At 52.9% G+C, this 27331-nt stretch overlaps 1 protein-coding gene across 4 annotated transcripts in view; it reads left to right on the top strand.

Annotated features, from left to right (window-relative positions):
* The first annotated feature begins 3525 nt into the window (after positions 1 to 3525).
* Positions 3526 to 27331, top strand: part of GRM7 (glutamate metabotropic receptor 7) — a 184814-nt gene continuing 161008 nt past the window's right edge. For all 4 annotated transcript variants that reach the window (XR_015805950.1, XR_015805949.1, XM_088171223.1 and 1 more), the window contains exon 1: positions 3526 to 4187. Coding sequence is in view for 2 of the 4 variants with exons in the window: in XM_088171223.1 (XP_088027349.1) it covers positions 3678 to 4187 (510 nt within the window). In the remaining 2 variants the exon portion in view is untranslated. The remainder of the gene's footprint in view (positions 4188 to 27331) is intronic.

The raw sequence follows: 27331 nt of genomic DNA, 5'->3' as shown, positions 1-27331 counted from the left end.
ATTAGGCCCAGACATTTCATTTAGCACAACGTGCTCATTGCAGTTTTTTCCTTGGAGATAATCCATAATGTCTTGTAGATTTAATAACTTCATATATTTTATAAAGCACAATCTATTTATAATTTTAATATATTTTAATATTTTATAATTCAATAAGCTACAATTGTAAAAATAATGCTTCTCTTACACAAATAAGGATCTAGCAAGGTTTCTAAGCGACCATACCCTTGAAGGGAATTTGCTGTCCCCTGTCCTCCCTGGAAACCAGAGTCTCACTGACACCTTCTCTTTGTAAACAGCAACAACAAAGCCCCGAGTTAAGGATCTGAGCTTTTCACTGGCCTCTGCTCCAAAAATCCATTATTTTCTGAACTGCAGATAAGCAGGAGCTCTGGCTGCTTTCCCAAGCCTGACTTCACCCAACAAATTAATTGCTTGTACCACGTCCATTACAGTTGTCCAAGCTGACCTCTGCCTGCCTGGCAGCCTCTGCCACATCTCCAATATTTGAAAGATTGTTTTATTCCTCCTTCCTGCTGGTCCATCGCTCTTTGGGCTGATTCCACTGCTTGGCTGTGAGGGGATTTTGTGTTTGCTCTGCCAGCTGCCCAGATAAAGGCAATGTTTAATTATACAGCAGCTCTGACAGTAGATCCTCCTGTGATGGAGATCACACCACTCCCTGAAGGATGCCAGCAATGAGGCCCCTTCCTTTCTGGCAAACTCTTTGCTTATCCAGTAGCAATTTGGCTGAATCTGATTTGGCAGGCAAGTTAAGAAATTATTTTGAATATTCTCTTGGATGCGTTTAACCAGCGTTTACTTCGAAACAAATTCTCTTGCTAAAAGGATCAGGCTTGGGCTGGGTGTGTTTGTTGAGTTTGGTTTATTTTTCTGGTGAATTTGTGGTTTTTGTGGTTGTTTTGTTTTTTTGGTGAAGCACATCTCCCCAGAGGGAGAAGGAGTGTGTCCCCAGCACTGCAAAGGCTCAGGCAATGGAAGGGTGCTGTGGGGGACACATGGATGGGACTTCTGGGTGCCTGGACATACCTGGAGTGGTAGCAGTGCATCAAACCCCAGTGCTGAGCTCCCTGCTGTGCCATTCTGAGAAAAGCAGAATTGCTTCACTCTTCTTTCCCCAGGAGGTGTCCAGGCAGTGCAGGTGTGAGGACAAGGCTGAAGGTGAACATTGTGTTCAGTGCCTGGGAGCTCAGAGTGCCTGTGCTGGGAGCTGGGCTGGGCACACGAGTGGGCAGTGAAACACAAACATCACAGTGCAGAGATTTCCCCCATTTCCACCCTTCTGGCGTGTCCCGTTAAAGGCATCAAGTGCTGCTTTCCCTCCTGAGCCATGCAGGATTACAGCTGCAGCTTTCCTGGCATTGAGTGGAAGGGGAACACTGCTGGCTCTGAGAGTGGGGAATGGCCATGGCTCAGTTCTCCTCAGGAACTGCTGGTGGAACGCTCTGAGTGTGGCTCTGAGTGCTCAATGCTCTGAGTGCTCAATGCTCTGAGTGCTCAGTGCTCTGAGTGTTCAATGCTCTGAGTGCTCAATGCTCTGAGTGCTCAATGCTCTGAGTGCTCAGTGCTCTGAGTGCTCAATGCTCTGAGTGCTCAATGCTCTGAGTGCTCAATGCTCTGAGTGTTCAATGCTTTGAGTGTTCAATGCTCTGAGTGTTCAATGCTTTGAGTGCTCAATGCTTTGAGTGCTCAATGCTCTGAGTGCTCAATGCTTTGAGTGCTCAATGCTCTGAGTGCTCAATGCTCTGAGTGCTCAATGCTCTCAGCGTGGCTCTGAGTGTGGCTCTGAGTGTGGCTCTGAGTGCTGAACACTCTGAGTGTGGCTCTCAGGTGGGCTGGCAGGGAGGGGAGGGGTTCTCTAGGTGCAGTGGGACTGGGGATGTTGCTCAGCACAGGTGTGACACACTCCCTGCTGGCTTTAGTCACTGCTGCCTCACCCCAGGCACACACGAAACCACTGAATGACAGAATCACGGTTTTGGTTGGAAAAGGCCTTTCAGATCATCGAGCCTGATATTTCTCCCAAGGAAAACACAGCAGTGAGAGGTGCACAGGCTGTTATTATATTTAGTTTCCTGTCTGAGAGGGCCAGATTGGCTGTACGTAGCTCAGAGCACAGAGTGGATGGAGCTCAGGTACAATGACAAGGAGAATACTGCCAATTTGAAGAGTTCAACTTAAAAGGCAGGAAATTGAAAACTGATAAACAGGATTTTTCAGGAGATGTCCACTGTGTGATCCTGTGGCTGGGCAGGATCTACACACGGGGTTCTGCTGGTCCAGAGTGTGCCAGGGCTGAGTGATGAACAGGAGCTACACCTGCTCTGGTATTTATGATGGAGGAATTAAAGGTTGTCTCAAATAAATGTGCTTGGTCTGGTGGGAACCTCTGAGAGATGCACTCTGCATTAGCCTGGAACTGGGAATGTGCCTGGGTATGGATTTGCTGGTCAGAGGGAATGGCAACAGGTGGTGTCCCTTTGGGTACCAGAGTTTCGGGTTGAAGGGAACAAAACCAGGATGTCCCAGCATCCTCGAGATCTGGGTGTGCAGAACAAAAATGGGTCTGGAGATCTTAAAATAGAACGAGATCAGCTGCATTACTTCAGCTTTGGGAGTCCGGGGTTACATCCAAACTCCTCCTCCTCCTCACGGCTCCCTTGGCACCCACCTCGGCGGGCGAGGGTCTCGTTGCCGTGGCACGATCCGGATGGATGCTGTGGATGCCCTGGGCCGGCTGGATGCTCCCGCTGTCCCCGGCTGTCCCCGAGCCCCGCGGTGCCACTGCCGGGCCCCGGGAACGGGGGAGCCCGCGGCGCTCCGCTCCCTGCCGGGAGAGGAGGAGGAGGAGGAGGAGGAGGAGGAGGGGGAGGAGGAGGAGGAGGAGGATGCTCCGGCGGGGCTGAGCGAGCATCCCCCGCTCAGCGCCTTTGGCGGGCGCTCCCGAGCCGCGCTGCCCGAGCCCGGCTCCGGCTGCGGGGAGCGGGGAACAGAGAACGGGGAGAGGGGAGCGGAGAACGGAGAATGGCGAGCGGGGAGCGGGGAGAGGGGAGCGGGGCCGCCCCGGTTCCTCCGCTTTCCCCGTCCCCGGAGGCTCCGGCTGCACCTGTCACCGCCATCCCCGGCAGAGCGGGCGCAGGGGCCGGGCCCACGCGGTTCCATCCCCATCCCCGTGCCCATCTCCATCCCCGTGTCCAGCCCTTTCCCCGCGTCCATCCCCATCCCCGTTCCCATCCCCATCCCCGTGTCCATCCCCATCTCCATCTCCATCCCCGTTCCCATCCCCATCCCCGTGTCCATCCCCATCCCCATCTCCATCCCCATCCCCATTCCCATTCCCATCCCCATCCCCATCCCCATCCCCATCCCCATCCCCGTTCCCGTTCCTGGTCGGGGCGGTGCGGCGGGCGCTGCGCAGGGCTGCGGGCAGGGCTGCGGGCGGGGCGGGGGGCGGGCGGTCCCGGCCGTTTAAAGCGGCAGCGGCGCTCGGCGCTCCCCAGTGCCGGTGCCGGAGCGCGGCGGGCAGGGCAGGGCAGGGCAGGCGGGCGGCAGCGGCCGAACCCGCAGCCCTCCCCCGGCCATCCCGGCCCGGCCCGGCCCCCGGGGAGCGCGGGGCAGCGCCCGGGGGCGGCGGAGGCGGCGGCGGCGGCATCACCATGGGCCGGCCGGGCAGGGTGCTGCGGCTGCTGGCGCTGCTGGAGCTGCCCTGCTGCCTGCTGGAGCTGCTGCTCGGGGAGGCGGCCCGCGGGCAGGAGATGTACGCGCCCCACTCCATCCGCCTGGAAGGGGACATCACCCTGGGCGGCCTCTTCCCCGTGCACGCCAAGGGCCCCCCGGGCTCCCCCTGCGGGGACATCAAGAAGGAGAACGGCATCCACAGGCTGGAGGCGATGCTCTACGCCCTGGACCAGATCAACAGCGACCCGGACCTGCTGCCCAACGTCACCCTGGGCGCCCGCATCCTGGACACCTGCTCCCGGGACACCTACGCGCTGGAGCAGTCCCTCACCTTCGTGCAGGCGCTCATCCAGAAGGACACCTCCGACGTGAGGTGCACCAACGGCGAGCCGCCCGTCTTCGTCAAGCCGGAGAAAGTAGTTGGAGTGATCGGGGCGTCGGGAAGTTCCGTGTCCATTATGGTGGCCAACATCCTCCGGCTCTTCCAGGTAGGGCCGTGCCGCGGGGCTCCGCCGCTCCCGGCTCCCCCCGTGCCTCTCCAGGTGCTCCATCCTCCTCCTCCGGAGCAGCTGCTTCCCCTCCCCGCCGCCCTCCCCGTCTCCCTTCTCCACGGAGCGTGGCGCTTTCTGGATTTATCGCCCCATTTGCGCGAAGCAATGCCTGAGGGAAAGGAGGGGGGGTTGGAAAAAATAAAAAGCAAGGGAGAGAAGAGGCGCTGGTTGCGCTGGGTTTGCGTTGGAGCGAGCCGTGGCTCGGCGGGGATGGATGCGGGCGCACGGCATCCCCGCGGGGCACGGCCGGGAGCGCTCGGCGCACGGAATCCCGGCGGTGCGGGCACGGCTGCCGGGGCCGGAGCCATCCCCCTGCCCGGGGGTCGCGAGGGGCCGGGACAGGTCAGGACAGGGTCAGGAGGGGTTTTTTCCAGCTGTATGGGGCAGCCCCAGCACCCAGCCTTGGCCAGGTCGGTGCCGGTTCTCTCCCGAGCCCGGGCGGCCGGAGCGGAGGCAGCGGGGGCGGCTGCAGCCCCGGAGATCCGCGCCAGGCTCCGGGAGGAGCGAGCGATGAGCAGAGCAGGATTAGATTAGAGAGCCGTGTGTGTGTGTGTGCGGGGGAGATGCGCTGCAGCGCTGCCCGTGCTCCCCCTGCTCGCCTCTCCCCGTGCGCTGCCATCGCGCCCCCGCCGCCCCCGGCTGCCCCTCGCTGGGCACCGGGGCACGGGCATTGTCACCCCGCTCGTCCTCCTGCCCCAGGGCCGTGCGGGGCCACCTGCCCGGGGCTGGATCCCCGGGGTGCGGGGGTGTCCCCGCGGGGTGCGGGGGCGTCCCCGCGGGGCTGGGATGTCCCCCCGGGGCTGGGATGTCCCCCCGGGGCTGGGATGTCCCCCCGAGGCGCTGCTGCAGCCGCCGGGCCCCGCAGCGAGCGCCGGGTGCTCCTCGGCAGCGATCGCGGGTGCGGTGACAGTGACAGAAGCGCCACCAGATGCATCGTGAGCAGCGGAGTTCTTTGCTCCCTGTCCTACGCCTTCGCATGCGGAAGGTGGTGGAGGGATTTTTTCTTTTTATTTTTGTGCAGCGGGCGGAGAGATCCCCCGCTTTTCCCAGCTGGAAACTTGTGAGGTTTTCACGGCAAATCCTCTCGGTGCTGTCAGCAGCCGCCGAGCCGCCCCATTCCCATCTGGCTGCCGGTGCCATCTCCGGCCGCTGCAGCCGAGGCGAGCGGGCGATGCCGCCCTCGCTGCTCGCTGCCCTCTGCTCTGCCCGGCCGGGCTGTGCCCTGGCTCTTTTCCCAAAACACCAACGAGCCGCTGCTTTGCCGTGCTCGCCTCCTTTCCTGGCAGATTCGAGCGCATCGCTGCCGGATTCAGCGCTGTGCTGAGAATCTCGCACAGTTTGTGTGGCTGCAGCGTGCAGCTCCGTGCCCACGGCATCGCTCCGTGCCCACGGCATCGCTCCGTGCCCACGGCATCGATCCATGCCCATAGCATCGCTCCGTGCCCACGGCATCGCTCCGTGCCCACGGCATCGATCCATGCCCATAGCATCGCTCCGTGCCCACGGCATCGCTCCGTGCCCAAAGCATCGCTCCGTGCCCACGGTATTGCCCCATGCCCACGGCATCTCCCCGTTCCTGGCAGCATCGCCCCGTGCCCACGGCATCGCCCCGTGCCCACGGCATTGCCCCCATGCCCACGGCATCTCCCCGTGCCCACGGCATCTCTCTGTGCCCACAGCGTCGCCCCGTGCCCACGGCATCGCTCCGTGCCCGGTAGCATCTCTCTGTGCCCACGGCATCGCTCCATGCCCCACGCCCTCCCGCTCCCTCCCCCGGTGCAGAAGCGAGCCCCGCAGGGATGGGAGCCGTGCTGGAGCCGTGCTGGAGCCGTGCTGGAGCCGTGCTGGAGCCGTGCTCAGGACGGGCTCAGCAGCTGCCCCAGCCAGGAGGGTGCGGGGCTCTCCCACCCCAGTTCTCATCCCACGCCAAACCCGGGGCACCCACATCCAGCTCAGAAAGGAAACCCAGGCACCAGGAGCCTTTTGGATAATGCCACAATACCTGCAGAGTCTTTGGTGTGTTACGTGGTGGAGTTTGCAGAAAATAAGATATTTGGACAGTTTCTCCATGTAGAGATGTTTATATAAACTAAATATTTTAATGCGTTGTGACTAAGCATCTGTTCAAAATTGCAATTTAACCAAATCATCCAGAAAGCAGGAACTGGCCCACACTGAGGGATTTTACTGGATATGTATTTTACAGCTTGGATGAGCCGCCTTGAAGCAGATCTTCCATGCCGTAAAACTGTTCCCTATTGTCCTCTCCTCCTTCAAAACACAGCTCAGAACACGTTCAGCCAAAGAGAAATAGAAAAGAACTATTTTAGGAGGAGAACTGGACCTGCTCAACAGCTAAGTGTCATTGTGTGTGGGAGGATGAGAAGCTCTAAGTTAGTGGAAAGACGAAAACCAAGTAGCAATCACAAAAAAATCTTGTTAACCTGAGAACTCTGTGGAATTCCTGAGTGTGGCAGCCAGCTTCTTTTCCAGGGGTCCCTGTGGGTTTTTCTGCCTGGGGCAGTGAGTGAGGGGTGGGTGGATGGCTCTTGGACACTTCCCTGCATGCCCAAACTGGCTTTTCCCTCACACCTGGGAGGTAAAAGCTCCTTGGAGGCCCCTGCAAAGAAATCTTAGTGGAGTTTCTGCTTCTCTGACAATATCTTGGAAGATAAATATTTGTGCTGTGCCTTAATGTAGGGAGAAAATCCGTGTAAATATACATCTCTAGATGTATATACCCCATCCAGAGCACAGCAGGGCTGCTCAGGCAGCTGCTGCTGCTTCAGGCTCTTCCTCCCCAGGAGGAGCCAGATCCGTGCGGGCTGTTCATCTTCCTCTCTGCATGGGGGGTTCTGTTATCTCTGCCTGCAGCTCCCAGCACAGCACACAGGGCTGGGAGCATCCCCAGCCACAGCCAACAGGTGGATCAGCAGGGAGAGGCATCTCTGGTTGGAATTCATCCATGCAATTACTGCTGGAGCTCTTGGAGGAGCTTTCCTGGGGTGAAAAATGATGGGAGGCATCTCCATGACACTTGGGGTTTTTGCTGTGTGATCAGAGTCCCTCCCCTGGCTCTGTACCTCTGCCCTCACTTATCCCTCAGTTTCTCCTTGGATAAAAGAATAGCTGGGAATAGTTGGGGTGGGAGGTTCCTCCAGGAGTGCTGCTGGAGCCCAGGGGAGCTGTAACCCTGCCTCTCCCTTTCTCCAGCTGAAGGGTTGGTGCTGATGGAGCCAAGCTGAGACTTTGGGGTGGTCACTGCTCCTGCTGGGTCCCACAGGACGTGTGGGTGGCACAGGAATTGCCTCTCCAGGCCCCATCCAGGAGGATTCCAGAATGAACTGAGGAGGGATGGAAGTGTCCTGTGCAAGCTCAGGGTGTGAGGGAGGAGAGGCTGCACCCCTGGGTTCGGTGTCTGCCACTGCCAAGGGCTCCTGGGATGTACTGGGATTAAAATGGTGAGTGAGGAACATCCCCAGTGCCCGGTGAGGAGCAGGGCAGTGCCCACCTGAGCAGGGTGAGCAGGGCTGGAGCTTCTCCAGCTTGGCCATGGCCTCCCCAGGAAGGGCTCGAGGCCTCAGGGAGGTGCCTCGAGCTGGATTCTTTATTTTCCATCTCTGTCCTTTGCCATCACCCATTGCACAGGAGGAGTGCCCTGGCAGGAGGGGCAGTGGCACAGCCCTGTGTGACTGCATCCCTTGGGGCCGTGTCCAGGCAGGAATTTGGGGAGCAGGGCAGGTGTGTGGCCAGCCCAGCCTGCCTGTGCTGCAGCACTGGATCAGTGCTCCAGGAAGGATCAGTGCTCCAGGGGGGATCAGTGCTCCAGGGGGTATCAATGCTCCAAGAAGGATCAATGCTCCAGGGGGGATCAGTGATCCAGGGGGATCAATGCTCCAGGGGGAATCAATGCTCCAAGAAGGATCAATGCTCCAGGGGGGATCAGCCTGGGGCTGCTGCAGCTGGACATGGCCCTGCACCAATATTCAGGTGTGTCAAAGGCAGGGACTCCTTCACAACACAATTCTATCAGTGCACACCAGCAAATAGCAGCCCGGTCATAAATTAAATATCTCTCCCAAAAATAACACTGAAATAATTTGGAAACTGCTTCCAAATGCGCTGGGGAGTTCAGGCAGGATGGTTTTAGGCTGCTGGTTTTGCTTTGGAGAGAATGCAGGCTTGTAGCTTTCTCTGCAACTGGAACTCCATGATAAAACCATTGCCAGGGTGTTTCATATTTTCTGGGAGTAGAACCTTGCAATATGGGGAATATCAGCAGCCTGATTTCTTTTTTAATGCTGGGAAACTTATTTTTGTGTTCCCTTAGAACTACAGACTTCTCATGACAAGCTTTAATAATAAGCAAATCACTGCTTCAGCTTTGTGTCCTCAGTGGATGCAGCTTGAAAGAGTCAATCAAGAATAATTTTGTTTTCGTCTAAATCCCTGTGGGATTTTATCAGGGGTGGCTCTTGTGGGGCTGTTCCTGAGCCCCTCCAGGGAACTTTGCAGCCAAGTGGGCTAAGGGAGGTTGGGAGTGTAAATTGGAACATCCTGGATCTCCCTGGGGGTGTTGGCTGCCTTTCCTTCCTGCCGAAGGAGGAACATGACACTTGCAGTCCTGCCTTCTGCTCCAGACACAGTAATCACAAAAATGAGATTATTTGGAAAGGAAGGGAAGCTTCAAAGTGCAGCTCTGAGCTGGATGCTGCTCTTTTCTTGCAAAATGCACACGGTTTTGTCAGGCTCTCTGGGGGAGACTGTTGGGATGGGATTTGGGATGGGATGGGATGATGGGATGGGGTGGGATGGGATGGGATGATGGGATGGGATTTGGGATGGAATGGGATAATGGGATAATGGGATGGATGGGGCTCAGCTGCTCCAGGGAGTGAGGGGAGCACTGGAGCCTGCTCCTGCCAGGAATGCTCCTCAGGCACAGGGAGGAAGGGCAGGGCTGTGTGGGAATGTTCAGAGCCACGTGTGATCCCATGGTTCCAGCAGATCCCATGGTTTGGATCCTGATGAATTCCACACTGCTGATCTGAGCCGTTTCTAGAAACTCCTTTTAATTCCCAGGAAAATGTCTGCAAGCTGCTCGTTGTTCCCTCTCCTAATTCAAGTTTCTTGCAGGAATGTGGGATGGAGGCCATTCCATGGGATCTAATTTCTATTCCAAACCCAGGAGCTGAGCCCCTCCTGCCACCCCTGCCCTGCAGAGATGCTGGGGAGGTTTCATTGAGGGAATGTGCCTGGGCTCTCACTGGGGCTCAGGAAGGAAAACTCCCACATTTCAGCAGGATTTCTCTCTGGATGTTAATTTATTGTGAACCCCTGACCTGATTGCTGCATTTTCCTCGCTTCAAACAGGGCAATACTTTTTTAAGCAATGGAGTAATGTTTCATTTTAGAAAAGGTATTTCAGGAAACTCCACATTTTTCGGTTTCTCACATAGAGAATGGAACAAAAAGCTGAAAATAGGAATCAGCAACCTTTAATTCTTTGCCTTTTCTCAAAAAAAAAAAAAAAAAAAAGGTTTTTGTGTTCTTGAATGAGCTTTCATTTCAGCAGCCTCTCAATATTTGCCCTTGCTGTTAGTGAGGCCCTGATGTGTGTCAGACCCTGAGCCATGATGTGCTGTGCCTCAGCTGTGAGGCTGCACCAGAGACATGTGGAATCCGATTTTGCCTGTATAAATAAAAGGCCAGGAAAATCTTCACTTCCAGAATTCCACGTGGGGAGTCACTAATGAGAGGTTGGAGGTGCTGTGAATGTGTTTTTCTGGAACGCTGTGTTTTGGAGGTAAAATTCATTTTCTTGACAAGGCAAAATTCAATTGGAGCAATAATCTTGGCTCTTCATCTGTTTTCAAGTGTCTCTCTTGAGGCAGGAGGGACTGCAAAGGGTCATTTGGAAGGAGAGTGGTTCTGCCAGGAGAGGGATGCTCATCCCTGGAGAGGGGCAGGGAAGAGGATTCAGGAGAATTGGGGATGGCACAAGGGGTGCAGGAACAGGGAGAGCAGATTTTCAGCAAGTTCACTGGTGCAATTCCCAATTTACTCTTTGAAACAAAGTAAGGTGACCTCTCTGGAATGACAAATGGAGGGATCATTTCAAGGCATTAATTTTTATGAAAGAATTATTGATCTGCTTTGGAATCTCATAACAGTAATACTACAAAACTACATGTACTCTGTTCCATATTTTATTCTATTAAATGAGTTTTGCTTGGAGGCATTAAAACCATGCAGCACAATACTCTGTTTCATAAGATCAGACGTTGTTATTTCTATTTATAGTCGTATTCAAATTAATCTCAATGAGTGACAATGCTGACTGTCCCAGACGCTGGACTATGATGAATTTTATCATAATATTGGGAGATACGAAGCATGTAATGAAGGCTGTTTGGAGAGCATGGAATCCAATATAGCCAGGCCATTAGTGTGCTGAGAGGGCACCCAGGCAGAGAGAAATCTACAGGAGAACAAGGATTTCCAGAGCTTTGCTCGTTACTGATGATTCACGAGGTCCTCCCAAGCCCTTCTGCTGAAGGCAGTGCAGTTCTTCTGAACCATCACCAATTTCATCAGAAATAAATCCTGCTGCTCTTCTGGAGCTGGGGAAGGTGGTGGCCCTGCCCCACCTGAGGCCACAGCTGGCTCCTGGGCTGTCCCTTTGTGCCTCCCCTGGCTGCAGTGAGCCCTCGGAGCCTGCAGAGCTCTCCAGCCCCGGGGCTGCACCAGGAGCAGACGCTGATGGTTCTTGGTGCCAGGAGGGGCTGGAGCTCTTTGGTGTCCCCAGGGCCACCATGGGCTGGGTGCCCTGTTCCTTGGCAGCTCAGGGGGTGCAGGGTGGGGTGCAGTGGGTGCCCAGGGGTGTCCAGCTCCATGGGCTCTGTGAACCCCATATTTTGGCAGCTCAGGAGATGCTCAGAGGATGCTCAGTGGGTGCCCAGGGGATGCTCAGTGGGTGCTCAGGGATGTCCAGCTCCATGGGCTGTGTGTACCCCGTATTTTGGCAGCTCAGGGGGTGCAGGGTGGGCAGCAGTGGGTGCTGTCCAGCTCCATGGGCTGTGTTTTGGAGCAAAGCCTTTTGCAGCAGAGCTGGTGTCAGGTACAGGACGGGACACCTGGGCACACCTGAGCTTCCCACAGGGATCCCAGCCCTTCTGCAGGCACAAAGTGCCCCTGGCTGGCAGAGGCCAGCCCCGGGTCCCTGTGGCTGTGGTGCTGAGGACTCTTTTGCTGTGTCATTTGGGATGTGGAGACATTAAGATGCTGTGTGAGCGCTGGGCATTCTCTTATCCCTCAGCTGTCGGGTGATGCTGGCCGTGCCTCCCTTCCCAGCCCTTCTCAATGAGCTTGGCAAATGTTCCCAAAGCCCTGGGACGTGCTCCTGGCTGGAGATCACCTCTCTGTGCCTCGGGATCAGTGAAGCACTTGGGCTGCCTGGCCTCTGCTTGGCACTGGCAAGGGGAGGAAGCCTGGAGCCCTGCCCTTGCCAATGCCCTGGCTGCCCGAGGTGCTGCAGCTCCAATGTTTGCACATGCAGGGCACATCCTACAGCTCTATTTCGGTCGGGGTTTTTGGGAAAAGGATGGCCTGAGCTCTGGGGGTGGAGGGGAGGGTTTGGAGCAGTCACAGGTCACAAGATTTCATCCTGGTGATGGTTTTGCTTAATGCCCCCGAGCATGGCTGTGTATGTGGGTTTGTATATATAGACAGATGGAGATACACGGGAATATTAGTGATGGATATACTCGTGCTGTAAATGTCAGCTGTTTCTTTAAGGTCCTGCTCAGGGCTTGGGCTGGGCTGGGGAGAGCTGTGCTGGGTGAGGAGAGGATGGAGCAGCTCTGTGTCCCTGTGTGAGCCCTTCACCTGCCTGTTTGCCTGTTTGATCCTGCCTGTCTCGCATTAAGAGGATCTCAGGGCTCAGAACAATCAATCATGGGTGATAAACAGAGAAAAGATGTGGTTTAGGAATTCGGAGCCACCTCAGAGGCTTTAGCAGCACCAGCAACAGGCTGTGTCTGGGCTTGGCTGCTCCTGCTGGGGAGAGAGTGAAGGGAGGAGAGGCTGAAACTGCGATGGAAAACAGGGAAGGGCACGGGGAGGCTGGAGTGTGGCTGTGCAGGGTGCTGGGAGGAGGATGCTGTGCAGGAATTGCAGCAGGGAGAGGCTGGAGTGTGGCTGTGCAGGTGCTGGGAGGAGGATGCTGTGCAGGAATTGCAGCAGAGCTGTGCAGCCATGGCCAGGTCGGTGGCAGCAGGGCCAGGAGGGCACAGCCCAGGCAGCTGGCACATTGCCTTAGCCCAGGGCAGTGCCCTGCTGGGGCTGCTGTGCCACTGCCAGGTCACAGCCTGGGAATCTGGAGCAGGCTGGGTGTGATCCTGGAGCTCCCCTGCTGCCACAGCTCTCGCTCAGATCTTGCTCTCACACCTTTACAGCTGTTGCAGCTCCTCACTGGCGGGTAAAACAACTGCTGACAAAGCCCAAAGCTCGGGCTGGAGCTGTCCTGAGGAATGGCTCGGATCCAGGTTCCCTCAGGGGGGGCTGACACAAACCCAGCTCAGCTCCTGGCACTGCTGCTCTGCTCCTGTGGCTGCCAGAGGGATGCACCGAGATCCCAGCACTGCTCCCGAGCCCTGGGCTGTGCCAGGGACTCCTGCAGCCCTCGGCAGCTCTGGCACCCCTGGGAATGTGCCCCAGGGGCTTTCAGCTGCCCCAGCCATCCCTGCCAGCTCCTGTAGCCGTGGGAAGGGCTTTTAACCCTTTAAGTGAGGCAGAAATAAGATGCACAGCTCCATGGTCGTCTGCCATGACAAGAAGGAAGAGCCAAGTTTATTCACAAACACACTTGGTTTTATAGCAGGACTGCAACTCCCAGAGCAGAGAAAAGGAGATTGGTTCAGAGAGAAGACACCCCATGGCCAGGGCCTGGGCACACACCACAACAGGGGTTTGATTTTGTTATTAATTCCTTTTTATTGTGACCAAATTCTCACCCTGGGAGAAATTCTCCCTGGCCTTGAGCTGGAGCAGCTCATGGGCTGGGAACAGAGCTGAGAAGCTCCAGCCTGGAATATTTTCCAGGCTGTAATTTTCTTCCTTTCCCAATCTGTGTCCCACAGCTCCCTGCCCCAGTTCAGTCCAGCAGTGCTGCTGGGCCAGGGGCTGCTGGTCCCTGTGGCTTTGCACAGCCACGTTCCTGTCGTGCACACAGACCCCATCCCACTGTCCCTGGCTGTGCCCTGGGCAGCAGGGGGGGAATTGTACAGGATGCAAACTCAAACCGGTCTGTGCACAATTCCCCAGCCTTTCCTGGGGATGCTGCAGCAGTGGTGGGGTTGGTGGGAGGGCAGCAGGGAGCTAGCTCATTGCCTCGGGCAGTTTCAGGCATCTTTAGCCCTGGTGCCATCCCTCAGCCTCCCTGGGCACTGCCAGGGGTGCAGGGGCAGCCAGAGCTGCTGTGGGCACTGTGCCCACCCTCGCAGGGAACAATTCCTGCCTGCTGGATGGCACCTGTGGTGCCAGGCTGGTCCCAGCAGCCTCAACTGAACTGCAAACTTTTCTGAGGAACGTTCTACAGCCTTCAAGAAACACTGGTTATTTTTCCTCTTAATACTCAGCTTTTATCCTCTTTGCTGGAAGTTTTCCTGGTTTGTTCTGGCTCTGTTTTCACAGCAGGTTTTGAGGCTTGAGTGCAACACAAGATGCAAGAGGGATGTTCCTCCTCAGGACTTCTGCTCTCCCTTTGATGCTGGAAGGCAGAGCTGAAAAGCAGAGGTGTGGAGATGAATGCACTGTGGTGGGAATTGTGGAACTGCAGCCCTGCCTGAGCCAGGCTCGAGGTGTCAGCCCAGTGCTCTGGGGACCAGAGCTTATTTTAAATTCTGGCTCATCCCAGGGGTGCATTACCAGTCTGGGATACTTGTGTTCAAAACCAATCCAAAGAAAATCCCACAAGAAGTTTGCTTCCATGATAGCAATTCTTTAAAGAACCATAGATTTTCCAGATTATGAAAATAATAAAATCCCACTTCTGCTTATTCAGTATGTTTGATGACAAGGACAGAGGGATCTGTGTCCCTGCATTGTCTCAGGTGGAAATGCCCAGCTGTGGTTCTTTGCAAGCTTGTTTTCTCTCCTGCCACTTTAGGGTTTGTGTACAGCAAAGCAAGCCCCTACACCACTAATTTCCTAATAAATTTCTTATTCCATAAATATTTTAACACCGGTAATTATGCATTCAGCAGAATGGAGATTTGTTTCGTGTCATTAAATTCAGCCTCATAATTCCACGTGGTGTTTGTGCAGCCACAGCAGCCTGTGGGTGCCAGGGCTGGTGGCACAGGAGGAGGCTGTGCCCCTTTGCAGGGCTCTGGGGAGGAGGAGGAGGAGCACAGCAGGAATTCTTCCTCTCTGCACATGCAGGGTTGGAGCCTCAGAGGTGCAGCAGGTTCTGCTGGCAGTCACAGCCCCAGGGTCCCCCTGTGCACCCCATGGCACCCCCTGGTTATGGGACCATCAACATCACACTCCCAAAAAAAATGGATAAATACACGTTGAGCTCCATCAATACAGATTGAATGCATTAATAGTCCATTAATACAAATTTATTTTTGAGAGAAACACAGGTCAGTCAATGTCAGAAGTTTCATGGCCAAAGAAAGCTTGGCTTGGCTGACTGCAGGTGCCAGAGGAGAGCCCTTGGCCCTTGTCCTGGTGTCCTGGGACAGCATTTGCTGCTTTAGAACATCTCTTGCTAGCCCACAGCTCGGTGCTGAAATAATAAAATCCAGGTAAATCTAATGGATGGCTGGAATTGAACACTGGGATTTAATGGCAGCTCCTAAGAGCACAGCCAGCATCTCCCCAGCACAGACAGCACTGAGTGCCCAGAGGTGTTCCCCATGTGGATCCCATCAAAAGTGAGTCCTAATGGAGAGGATCAAGGCCAAATTCCATTTAATAAAAAATGGCAGGAATAACTACAGAAATAAAGACAAACTGTCAGCTCGAATTTGGCAGGAAGTTGTTATTTTTGCAGGAATAAAATCCAGCACTAACAGAGATGGTTTAGTGATTTTTAAAGCAGGTGATTTTGTGGCAGGGCTTGAATGCACAGAAATTATATTGACAATAAAAATTAATTAAACGACTTTTGGTGGGTTCGTAGTTTTTCTATCTGACAGCAGCACAGAAAATCTCTGAGAAACTGGATGATCCTTAAGGGCCCTTCCATGGATGGTGATGCAAAGGAAATGATCTTTTTGAGATGTGTCTACTATGGCTACAGTGGAGGATTTCCAAAGGAGGAAAAGATGTTTTGATTTCCAGCAAACCTTGGACAACTGGAATGGAGAGCTGGAAGTGCCCAGGGAGGTTTGGAATGTTCATCCCTGGAGGTGCCCAAGGAATTCCTGGATGTGACACTCGGTGCTCTGGGCTGGGGACAGGGTGGGCACAGCTGGGACTCCAAGGGCTGGGAGGGCTTTTCCAGCCTCAGGGATCCTGGGATTCTCTGAGCTGGGGGCTCATTGCCTGCTCCATCTCCTGCAGCAGAATGCTGGCGTCCCAGGTGAAGGGATTTTGGACTCCACAGGATTTTGGAAGCTGCCACAAAAAGCTGAATTTTCCATCTGCCTGCAGTGCCCAGGGTGGCAGCAGCCCTGAGGGAGTGACGGCTCGTTTGCTCTTGTTTGGCTAAAGTGGAAATGTGGAAATGAGGAATGGGTTCTCCAGCCCCGTGGAGGATCCCAGGGCAGCTGCACAAATCCTTCTAAAACACACCAGGATCCCCAACAGCTCCGTGTGAAACAGGAGCAGAGCAGAGGTAATGGAATCCCTGGAAAAGCCACTTTCCTTCTTCAGGAATATTTCAGTGACGTGGCAAACTGTGAAGAGCATTAAATCCATGAAGAAATGAAATAAATCCCAAATACAGTTTTTCCCACCTGTGAAAAATACATTTTTTCTGGGGAATCTAATTGTTGAAAAAAAGCCTCCCACCTCTGTGTTTATTTTCTCAGGAAGAATCTCCTTGCATTTCAGACGAGCATGAAATAACTGTGAGCACAAAAGCATGGAGGAATGGGGCTGAGACCTCGTCTGGGAAATGTCCTGCTCCATCTGGCAGTGGATTCTGGTGCTGCCTCCTCAGCTGAGCCTCAGCTCTGCCCAGTGTGGGCATGGAAACACAGCCCTGGGGACATTCTGGGTGTGCACCTCTGCTGCCGATTTAAATGTGTGTCCTGACTCCTCCCTGGGGATCAGGACCTGGCTCCAAACTCTGCTCAGCACCACGTGCAGAAATGGAGAATGTGCACAATTCCTTGGGATCACGGAATCATTAAGGTTGGGAAAGGCCTCCAGGATGGAATCCAGCCCTTGGAGTGGAGCTGGGGCTGCTCTGACCCCTGACACAGCAAGGACAGAGTGCAGGAGGAGCTGAGGGGAGGCATCCCTGCTCTGAACAGTTGGAGCAGTTTATTAAAAATCCCACCAGTTCCTCGCTGGTTTGTGGCACCTCTGTGCAGCAAGTGATGGGACAGACTGCAGGAATTGTTTTCTTGCTGAATATTGCTTTGCTTTGCCTCCTGCTGCTTCCTCACACGGAATTTTTTAGCAATGAACGTGTGTGCTGTGTGTGCTTCTCCCTCTTCCCAGAGCAGCTGGGGCTGCCCCTGGATCCCTGGCAGTGCCCAAGGCCAGGTTGGACATTGGGATTTGGGACAGTGGGAGGTGTCCCTGCCGTGGATGGGGTGGCACTGGCTGGGATTTGGGGTCTTTTCCAACCCAACCCACTCCAGGACCCCATGAGCCAGTGGCTGCACTGCAGAGCTCCCTGCAGGGAGCCTGGAATTGTCCAAGCCTGGCTGAACTCCCCGGGATGCTGGCACAGCCTGTGACTGCACTGAACGAAACTCTCTCAGCAGCTGGAGCAGTTTTAATCACAGGCAGCAGGGAGCAAATGGCCTGGCAGGGAGAGGCACAGGGAATTGGCCCTGATGGGCTCAGGCTGGGCTGGGGATGGAGGGCTGTGAGCTGCAGGGCACTGCTCCCTCCTGGCCCCTGCAGCAAACTTAATTTGATTTGGACAGAGAACTTCTCCACACTTGTCTGGGTGCCATCAGGGGCTGCTGGTGCTGGGCTGGGTGCTGCTTCTCCTGGGGGTGCTGGGGAACAACAGCAAACCCAGGGGTGCTCTGGGACCTGCTCCATATTGCAAATCCTTGTGTGTGTCCTGGGAAATCTGCCAGGTCTGGGTCAGACAATACCTGATTCCAAAGAGCAGTGCCTGGTCTGACTCCTGCCTGCAGCAGGTGAGCATTTGGTGTAAGCCCAGGGAAGTAGAGATGGGATTTTTAATCTGATTTTTAATCTGATTTTTAATCATCTGATTTTTATCTGGTTTTTATCCCACTCCCTGCTCTCGGTCCCATGAACTTCCCAAATGATCCCCAGCAGCCCCAGGGACCCTGCTGGTACCCAGGGACAGCCCAGGGCCCTCCCAGTGCCCAGGGATGAGTGGCACATCCACAGGAGCAGGGGCTGGCAGTGCCTGTGCTCAGCTCTGGGGGAGCTCCTGCAGCCTCTCAAACTTGGCAGGTTCACGGGCACAGCAGCAAAACAAGGTAAAAAAAAAATTTTTTTTTTTTTTTTTTGCTTTGCAGGTTATTTTTCCCCCCCTCATCTTTCTCCCAGTGCTTATATAAATCAAGCAAAATGTGGTACAACTGGGATGTGTTTTCCTTAACAGTTGGCAAAGTGGTGTCTGTGCTATTGAACCTGAATCCTTTGGCAGATGCCAAACCCACAAAGCCCTTCCCGTTTGATTTTAAAGCCATGCTGCTCATCCTCGTTTCAGGCGTCACAGATAGAAGAGATATCTCTGGAACACATTGTTTGGGGTTTTTTGATCTATAAAATACAGCCTGTCATGGAAATGGGGGTGTAACTCGGCAGAGTTTGTGATGTATAAATCCTTCACAATGAGGACTGGGCTAAGGATTTGCCTTGGGGAAGATGGTCAGGAAGGGTCTGACCTCAACCAGGGCTTCTCCCTGCCCATACAACAGTAAAAATATCCAAATTATTGCAGTGACAGTGCATAAAGAGCTGGGTTTTGCCTGGAGTGGATTTGTCAGCACAAGGCCATTACCTTGGGGTTTGACTCGTGTTCTTTCAGGAGCAAACACAAACTGGACCTGGAAATAACCAGCCCCACATTTCCCCCCCGAGCTTTGGGAAGAGAAATCCTGTCGGGCTCCTGGCAGTGCTAATGAAGTGTGTCCTCATGCAGGACACACTGCTGTCCCCTTGTCACAGGGCTTGGTCTGTGCCTGCCAGCACTGCTCAGCTCCCAGCCCACCCCTGGCTGGGCACTCCCAGAGCATGGGGAGAACGGGCCCGGGGCTTTGGGAACATTCCTGGGATTTTGGGGAACGTTTCTGGGATTTTGGGGAACGTTCCTGGGATTTTGGTGAACGTGCCTGGGATTTTGGTGAATATTCCTGGGATTTTGGTGAACGTTTCTGGGATTTTGGGGAACGTTCCTGGGATTTTGGTGAACGTGCCTGGGATTTTGGTGAATATTCCTGGGATTTTGGTGAACGTTTCTGGGATTTTGGGGAACGTTCCTGGGATTTTGGTGAACGTGCCTGGGATTTTGGTGAATGCGTCCAGGATTTTGGTGACTGTGTCCAGGATTTTGGTGAATATTCCTGGGATTTTGGTGAATGTGCCCAGGATTTTGGCAGTCAGCTGGTGTTGGGTTTGCTCAGCTGGACGTGCTGGTGCTGCCAGCAGAAGGAGGGAATGGGATGTGGGAGTGTTTGAGGTGAAATCTGGTTTGTGCCCTGGCAGAACAGAATCTCTGTGCTGGGGCTGGGCTGGGCTGTGAGAATCCCACACGTGCCTGAGGATCAGAGCCTTTCCCTGGCAGTGCACAGGGATCCGTGAGATCCCCAGTGTCCGCTGCCAAAGCTGATCCCCCTGTGGCTGCAGGAGAGCTCTCCTCTCCTCTCCTCTCCTCTCCTCTCCTCTCCTCTCCTCTCCTCTCCTCTCCTCTCCTCTCCTCTCCTCTCCTCTCCTCTCCTCTCCTCTCCTCTCCTCTCCTCTCCTCTCCTCTCCTCTCCTCTCCTCTCCTCTCCTCTCCTCTCCTCTCCTCTCCTCTCCTCTCCTCTCCTCTCCTCTCCTCTCCTCTCCTCTCCTCTCCTCTCCTCTCCTCTCCTCTCCTCTCCTCTCCTCTCCTCTCCTCTCCTCTCCTCTCCTCTCCTCTCCTCTCCTCTCCTCCCTCTCCTCCTTGAGCTGCTGAGCCAAATCGAGCCCGGAGGGATTTGGGGCAGTGCTGGGATCCATCCCAGAGCAGACAAATACAATCCCAGTGTTATTGGGCTCTCTTTGTGTTAGAATGGATTTCTCACGTTAATGAGTTGATTTTCCACACCGCACTTTATCATCCCGTCTCTCCAAATGGGATTTTAAATTCACACCTTGTTGACAGGAACACGATTCTGGGGATTAGAGGTCACAGCCTGGCTGCTGTGGCTGAGGTCCTGTGAGGCAGCAGCCAAAGCCACAAATAGAGAGACCCAGGTTAAAGGAGGAGTGAGACCATCTGCTTGGTTTAAGATGTGATCACACTCTTTGCACTTCATGAACTGGCATTTTTTGTATAAACGCCCCCTACCCCGATAGAAAAAATACTTAAAAATACAAATTTCTTAAAACCTGGCAGACACAGACCTGCCTCAAACCCCAAAACACAAACCCATGGTTGAACAGTAATTTTAATGAGAGTGGAGGTTCTCATGGTAACTCCTGGCTGCAGGAGCTGGGGTATTAAAAATCACACAAATGCAATGGCTACAGCAGTAAAATGTGCTCTGAGATGCTCAGGACATTTCCCACACCTTTCTCCAATCCAGGAAAGAACCTAAGCTTGTGACACATATATTTTATAGGCAACTGGAAATTTTTTATTCATTTTGGCACTTTGAGAAGTGAAGGGAGGCACGTTAAAAGTAAAGAGATCTCCTGCTCTCTGTGTAAAAATACTCATTGATACAAAAAGCTGATGCATAAAACCTTAAGTAGTAAAAAGTGATACCTGTGTGCTGTGTGGAGTGTGGAAGGAGAATTCCCTGTGCTGGAGACCATCCCTGACCTCAGCTGTGCACCCATCCCATGAGGGTTTGGCACATCCCAACCCTGTCCTGTGTTTATTCTCTAACCCAGGGCCTGGGCTGGTGATTTTAACATCCATCCATCCATCCATCCACCCATCCTGGGCTGGTTATTCTGCATCCATCCATCCATCCATCCATCCATCCATCCATCCATCCATCCATCCATCCCTCAATCCATCCATCCCTCCATCCCTCCATCCCTCCCTCCATCCTGGGCTGGTTATTCTGGCATGCCCAGTGCTTGTTCCTCTTCCCAGGGTCTGTCTGGGCACGAGTTTCTCGCTGGCACTGAGGTGAGGAGCTGTTGATGAGGGATGGGGAGGTTGGGGCTGGAGCTGAGGAGGAGGAGGAGGAGGAGGAGCAGCCCCAGTGAATGTCAGCTGCTCCTCTGGGTTATCTGTTCTCAGTTCTGTGCTCCACATGGATCCGTGTAAGGGACATCAGGGATGGGGTTCTGGACCCCTTTGGAAAGCAGGGAGGGGCTGGAAGGCTCAGGGCTGCAGCAGTGGCAGCTCTGCACCCCAGGATCTCCCCCTGGGCTGAGGGAACCCTTCCTCCTTTCCCATGTTAATGACTCTAATTGCCCTAATGAGACTAACACTAATAACACTGCAGTTAAGTTGTCTCCTCTCTCCCACCCATGATTTTTTTCTTTAGCTTTCCTCAAAGTTGATTTTTTTTTCTCCCATGTGCTGTTCTCACATGTGGTTCTGTACATTAACAATTGGGAGACGACAGTTCTTCTATATCTTTTTTAAAATGTTCCCTGGGGAATTATGCTTCAACCAGGGAAATTGTATGTTTCATTATCCAAAAGGTTCCAGGCTTTATCAGAGTCTTTTTGTTATAGTTGTCATGGAGGTTTTTATTATTATTGTTAAATTGAATAATGGGGAGGAACCTGTTCTTAAGCCTTTGCACAAGAACTAAAATTTAAATCCAGATAAATCTGCTCTGTTTGTAAAAGTGACTTTTTAAGGTTAACTGCATTTAGTTCCAATCATTGGAAGTGCAGCTTTGTTACTTTATCTGAATTAGATAGCGAGGGGTTTTGCAGCTGTAATAAGGGAAGATTGAACTTGACTTTTAAATGCAGATGGAAAGTCTGGGAGTTCTTTTTCAGGGCCCGATTTCTTGGTAATCACAAGAAACCCTCACAGAGCTGCTACAGGAGCCCAGGCTGGAGCCTGATGGAAGTGACAGAGGAAGAGAAGTCAGGGAATCATGGAATGGGTTGGGAGGGACTCAAGTCCCACCCAGTGGCACCCCTGCCATGGCAGGGACACTCCCACTGTCCCAGGGTGTCCAGCCTGGCCCTGGGCACTCCAGGGATCCTCTGAGCTGCTCCCAACAGGCTGGAGGTGGATTTTGTTCATCGTGAGCACCAGATGCTCCCATTTGGGTGGGACTGAGGCACCAGCAGGAGCAGCTGGGCTGGGGACAGCCCTGGGGACAACCTGGGGACAGCCCTGGGGACAACCTTGGGGACATTTCCATCCTTGGGGACAGCTCTGTCCTGGGGAGGAACAGGGTGCTGATCGTTATTCTGCATTAAACCAGAGCTACCCGGAGCCATCAAAGATCCCCAGGATCCAAGAGCTCCCGGATTTTTGGGGGCTGGGATGAAACCTGAATGAGCAATAAAGAGATGAAAAATGTGAGCGAGCTCCTGCAGCTGGGAGTCACCACAGCAAGGAGTGGAACCTCTTTGAAATGTGGGTCAGATCCAGCAAAGGGGTTTCAAACAGTTTGAAAATGTCAATAAAAGAATAATTCATCTCAGCATATTCAGGCTGGCAGACTTCAGGGAGCTCCCAGTTCAGAGAATGCATGAAATGCAAATACTTTATGTAATGTTGACTGTGACCATTGGCCTCATTATGCCTCTGAAATTCATCATTTTTGCCTTTGGATGCTGAAATTTGTTGACAATCAGGAGGAAGAAGAGTCCCCCTGGACTGTTGTGGTGTGGTGCTCTGGGAACTTTCCCTCTAATTACAGCAGGAAGGCAAATTGCAGGAGGCTTTTTAAAATAACAAGTGAAGATTGTGACCTTTTTTTACAAAGGCTTTGATGAAAGATGTGAAAAAATGGAATTCATTAGAATATTTCTAATTTCCTGACATTCAAATAGGAGAGACTTTCTCTCCTTTTTGCATCTTCTCAAACATTTATCGTTAAATGTCGTCGTTTAACAAAGGTCCCTGGACTCTCTGCATGTCAATGAACCCCACGATTGAATTTAGAAATACAAACTCTACAGAAGGAAAGAATTTCTCTCTGTGTCTACAGTGCTGTCCTGCAATTCATTACTGTGGTGTAAATGGCTGAATGAGTTCAGTCTAAAGGTGCATACCTGCATTTCAATGAATTTCAAATTAGGACTATTAAAATAACTGTGCAAATCCCCCTAAGAGCATTTGGGGACAAAATTAAATGCAGGGCACATATAAAATATATTTTAAAAAAATATATAAAAATGAATGGTTGTATATAATTGTAGCATTATCAGGATTGGGGTTTTATTGACATTCATAAGGAACCACAAGAAGAATTTTTGAGCTGTGTGTTGGGATCAGGAGTGAAGGGATGTCCTGGGCACCTGTTGCTGTTCACTGACAAATCTGGGCTCCAAACAGAAACCTTCCAAATACCCGTGCAGGAGAAATTGAATGTTGTCCCGTTTAGAAAAGACAAGAGAGAAAGGAAGGAGAGCACAGAAATGTCCCCAGGTGTTGTGGGAGGGAGCAGGGAAAATCAGGTGGGGAAATGGGGCTGGGTCCTGACAGGGCTGGGGAGACCCCCCCAATTAGTGGGGGCTAATGAGGGAGGGAATAAATGAGAGAGGAGCAGGGTGGGGAGGGAAGCTCAGGGGACGAGAAGCTCAGGGGAAGGACCTTGGTGCAGGTAAGAACATTTCCAGCTGCTCTGGGGTGGTTATTGCTGGTGCAAAATGGATTTTTGGCTGTTGTAATGTCTGTGCTTTCAGAGTTTGTTCTTTGAATTGAATCTCAGCACATTATCTCAAGTGAAAACCCTTTAGCTTTCCTCTCCAGGGGTATTTTAGTGCTTTTATATGGCTCAGAGTTCCCAAGGAATGTTTCTCTCCTGCTGTAAAGTAGCTGAGACCTGCCTTTGCCCCCAGTAATTCCCATCTTCACCCTCTGGCTCCTGGGACCCCACAAATCTGTTCAACAGCCCCTTGGATTTGCAGGAGGAATTTTCAGTCATCTCCTGCTCACTGATGAGAGGCTTTGCCAGGACCTTGCTCTGGGTCTTGGCAGCTGAATGGAACTTTTGCCATCAATGAATCTAAATTTGTAGGAGCAACAGAAATTCAGGTGCTGCTTCTTTTATTAGTGGAGTGTGACGTGTATCACACACACATTGGGAAAGGAGCACTTTGGAGTTCATGCTGTGAATTTTCTACAGAGAATGACTCTAAATGCACATTTTGTAATGCATGACTTTATTTATTTTAAAAAATGGCTGCATTATTAAATTTGGTTTTGTCTGTGCACACAAATGTGAATTATTTTGCCAGCTCAAGTGTTTTCTCAGTCACCCATAAATAAGAAAGTGACTTGAAAGTACAATTGATCAGAAATGAGGCATTGAGTGTTTTCCTACAAGGAGGGCATTGAGTTGGGAGTTGTGTCATGTTGTGGGCTCCTCCCTCACCCACAGAATGCCTTTCTCCTCCAAGTCTGCATTTCGTGACAGTATCTTTGTTTTCCATGAACGATGAGATAATTCTGTGCAGGCTGAGCAGGACCAGACCTGAGTTGTTGTGACACAGAGGGAATGTTTGTTCTGAGGGAAGAGCTCAGCAGGGCTGGGGGCAGCAGGAGAAGGGGCTGGGCTGGGCAGGTCACCAAGCTTTCCAAGCAGATGAAAAAAATGAACTCGGGTGCTCCTGGAGAGGAGCAGCTGGGATGCTCTGGTGGAATATCTGAGATGCTTTTGTCCTTTTTTCCCCTCTCAGCCCTCCCTGAGGGTCTGGGTTGATGTTCCCAGTGAGGACCCTGGGCTGGTGCTGAGCTGCCCCAGTTCTCCAAGGGAAGGTGCTGGGCTGGATCCTCAACTGCTGCTTGTCCAGGCTGAGAAATGGGAGCTTGGGGTGGAGGGATGGGAGGGGAGCTTGGGGTGATGCTCAAGGACAGCCCAGCAGGGAAAGGCAGGGCTGGGCCACCTTTGTGTCCCTGGAATGAATTGGCTGCAGATGTTGTTGGAAGCCCTGGCGTTTGGGCAGTGCTGTGGGGTTGCTGTTGCCCACGATGTGTGTCCTCTCAGGGCCATGGCAGTGCCTGCAGGGTGCCCTGGTGCCAGCCAGCCTTTGGGCTGGGCTGCTCCATCTCTGAGTGAATTATCCCAGTATTGCTGTGGATCTGTGCCACCCTGCCAGGACAGGTTTGCAGGCAGAGCTGGCACTGCCAGGGCCTGCTCCCACCTCCTGCCCCACTGCCATCACCTGTCCCTGCCTGGGTCCGAGGGGCTGGGAATTCTGATTCCAGGCAATTCTGCTGGGGTCAGGGGAGCAGCTCAGGGCAGGTTCTGAGATGTTGGCAGTGAAAATTTGAGACAGGAGCTCTGCCAGCTCACCTGGGCCAGGTGTGCCCAGAGGGATGGGGTCTGTGTGCCCTACATGGGCACCCAGGGTGCAAATCATGAGCTGTAAACAACAAGCCCTATTTCTGTCCTATTTTCTTCCCTGCCTGGAGAATATTAATGTACAAATCAAAGGAATGTACTTAAAAGTGTTTTAAATAACCAGCCTTGTGAGGGAAGGGTTTGTCATTATGCAATACAAAAGATTGAGGTGATCCTGACACAGAGGAGGGGAAAATAAGGAGGACAAGATTGCAGTGACCCCTTTCCTAAAGGAAGGAACAAACCCTTTGGATGGCTGCTCCAGCCCCAGAACCTGCACAGCAGGAAAATGCCTCGGGCTGGGTTGGGTTGGCACTGAAAGATGTGGTCACCCATCTCAGCTGGGCTCCAAAATGGTGTGCAAGTGGAGCAATTATCAACAGGGATTGTTAAAAACCCCAAGGTAATGTGAGGTGAATCACTGGGGGTTGTTGTGCTGGGTGGGAAGGTCCCCCAGGCTGCAGGGACCTGGAGCATCTCATTTACTGATTTGTCCTGCTCTGAGGGAGAGTGAAAACTGTCAGGGTTTGCAGACTGGTTTATTCCTGAGGGTTCTGTGACTGCTGGGGCAGTTCCTGGGATGGGATGGGATGGGCTGGGCCCCCTCCCTGCACCCCTTGGGTTTCCATTGCTGTGCTCAGAGGGGCTCCCTCCACTTCCCCTGCCCCATCAGTCCAGTGCAAGCAGGAGGAATTCCCAAAATGTTGCTTCTCAAGGATCTCTGTTCATCCACTTTGCACGAGATCTGGCTGAATGTTTCTAGAGACTTCAGCATTTCTGCCTTCACAATTTTCTCTGTACATGAAGCTCCACTGTAAGATCCTTCTAATCTCTCAGGTTTCAAAGCTAATGGCACCAGGCTAAAATTACCCCATTAAATATCAATTAACATAAATCATCACAAGATGCTGCTCAGATTAAATATGCTCCTACTGGGTCTTTCTGTCTGGAAATATAACTGAGTGAAGAAATGTTAAAATGAACTGACTTGGATGCTCCAAGGGGATTTTTTTGGGTCTTGGCTGAGTTTGCATATTAAAATAAAATAACCTTCCACTGTTGCATGTTCTTGGGCATGGCTGTGGCCTGTGCAGACTAAAACACAATTTAAAGGTAATAATTAATGCTAGGTCAGGTTATTAAACCACATTGGCTCTTTGTGTAGAAGTGACTGAGGTTTGGTTGAGTTTAGCTCACTCTGGAAGTGGATTAAGCCTGATCCAGCCTCATCCTGAGTGAGTGCTTACATAAAAGGCTGAGTTGAGGTGGTTTCATGTCTTAATTGACTGAATTAGGACTTGAATTTTTGCCATGTGAGCAAGTCCTGGATGGCTTTGGTGACTCCAGGACCACAACAGAGGAATTGCTGTTATGTGTGTGTTTAATTTTGCAAAACAAGTTCTACTATCTTAAAGTGTGAAAGAAACTCATGTTGGGAGGTGAAGGAGACCAATGGAGGGAGAAATTAATCCTTTTTTTTTTTTTTTTTTTTGTTCACTGGTGGCTGCTTCACCCATGTCTGGCAGCAGAAGCAATGCTGAATACATGTCATGTTTTCCAACTAATTTCTGGGTCACTTCTCCCATGGCTGCTGGAAGTGACTAAGCAGTATTTAATCTGGTTTAACAGCTATGCAAAGCAGGGCTGCTGCTCTCCCTGGAGCAGGGCTGGGCACACATCCCAGCTTTGCTGGGCTGCTCCTTCTCCTCGTGTGTGACCCAGGGGAGCCCAGGGCAGCCACTGGAGCCTTGGGAAGCAGCTCTGCTAAAACCTCCAGGAACATCCTCTGGGAGCTGTAGGGACTGGGGGAGCTCTGGTTCGTAATCCTGTTAAAATTTATTGTCACAGCCATGGAATCATGGAATGGTTTGGGATAGGAGGGACCTTAAACCCCACCCAGGGACCCCTCCCAATGTCCCAAACCCCAATGTCCAGCCTGGCCTTGGGCACTGCCCGGGATCCAGGGGCAGCCACAGCTGCTCTGGGCACCGGTTGAGCAAAATTAGAACAGAATTGTTGTGACACAGAGCGAATGTTTGTGCCAACCCTGTGCCAGCCCTGCCCGCCCTCCCAGGGAACAATTCCTGCCCCGTGCCCCGTCCATCCCTGCCCTCTGTGCCAGTGTGTGCTCAGGGAATTGGAGCGCCCTGCCTGTGCCACGGGCTCCTGGCACAGCCCTGGGCTGGCAGCCAGGCCCTGCTCACGGAGGCTGTGCCTTTTTTTGGGGTG

This window comes from Sturnus vulgaris, chromosome 11 (genome assembly GCF_052056855.1).
Source record: "Sturnus vulgaris isolate bStuVul1 chromosome 11, bStuVul1.hap1, whole genome shotgun sequence".
NCBI lineage: Eukaryota > Metazoa > Chordata > Aves > Passeriformes > Sturnidae > Sturnus > Sturnus vulgaris.
This window is presented reverse-complemented; position numbering and strand designations above follow the sequence as displayed.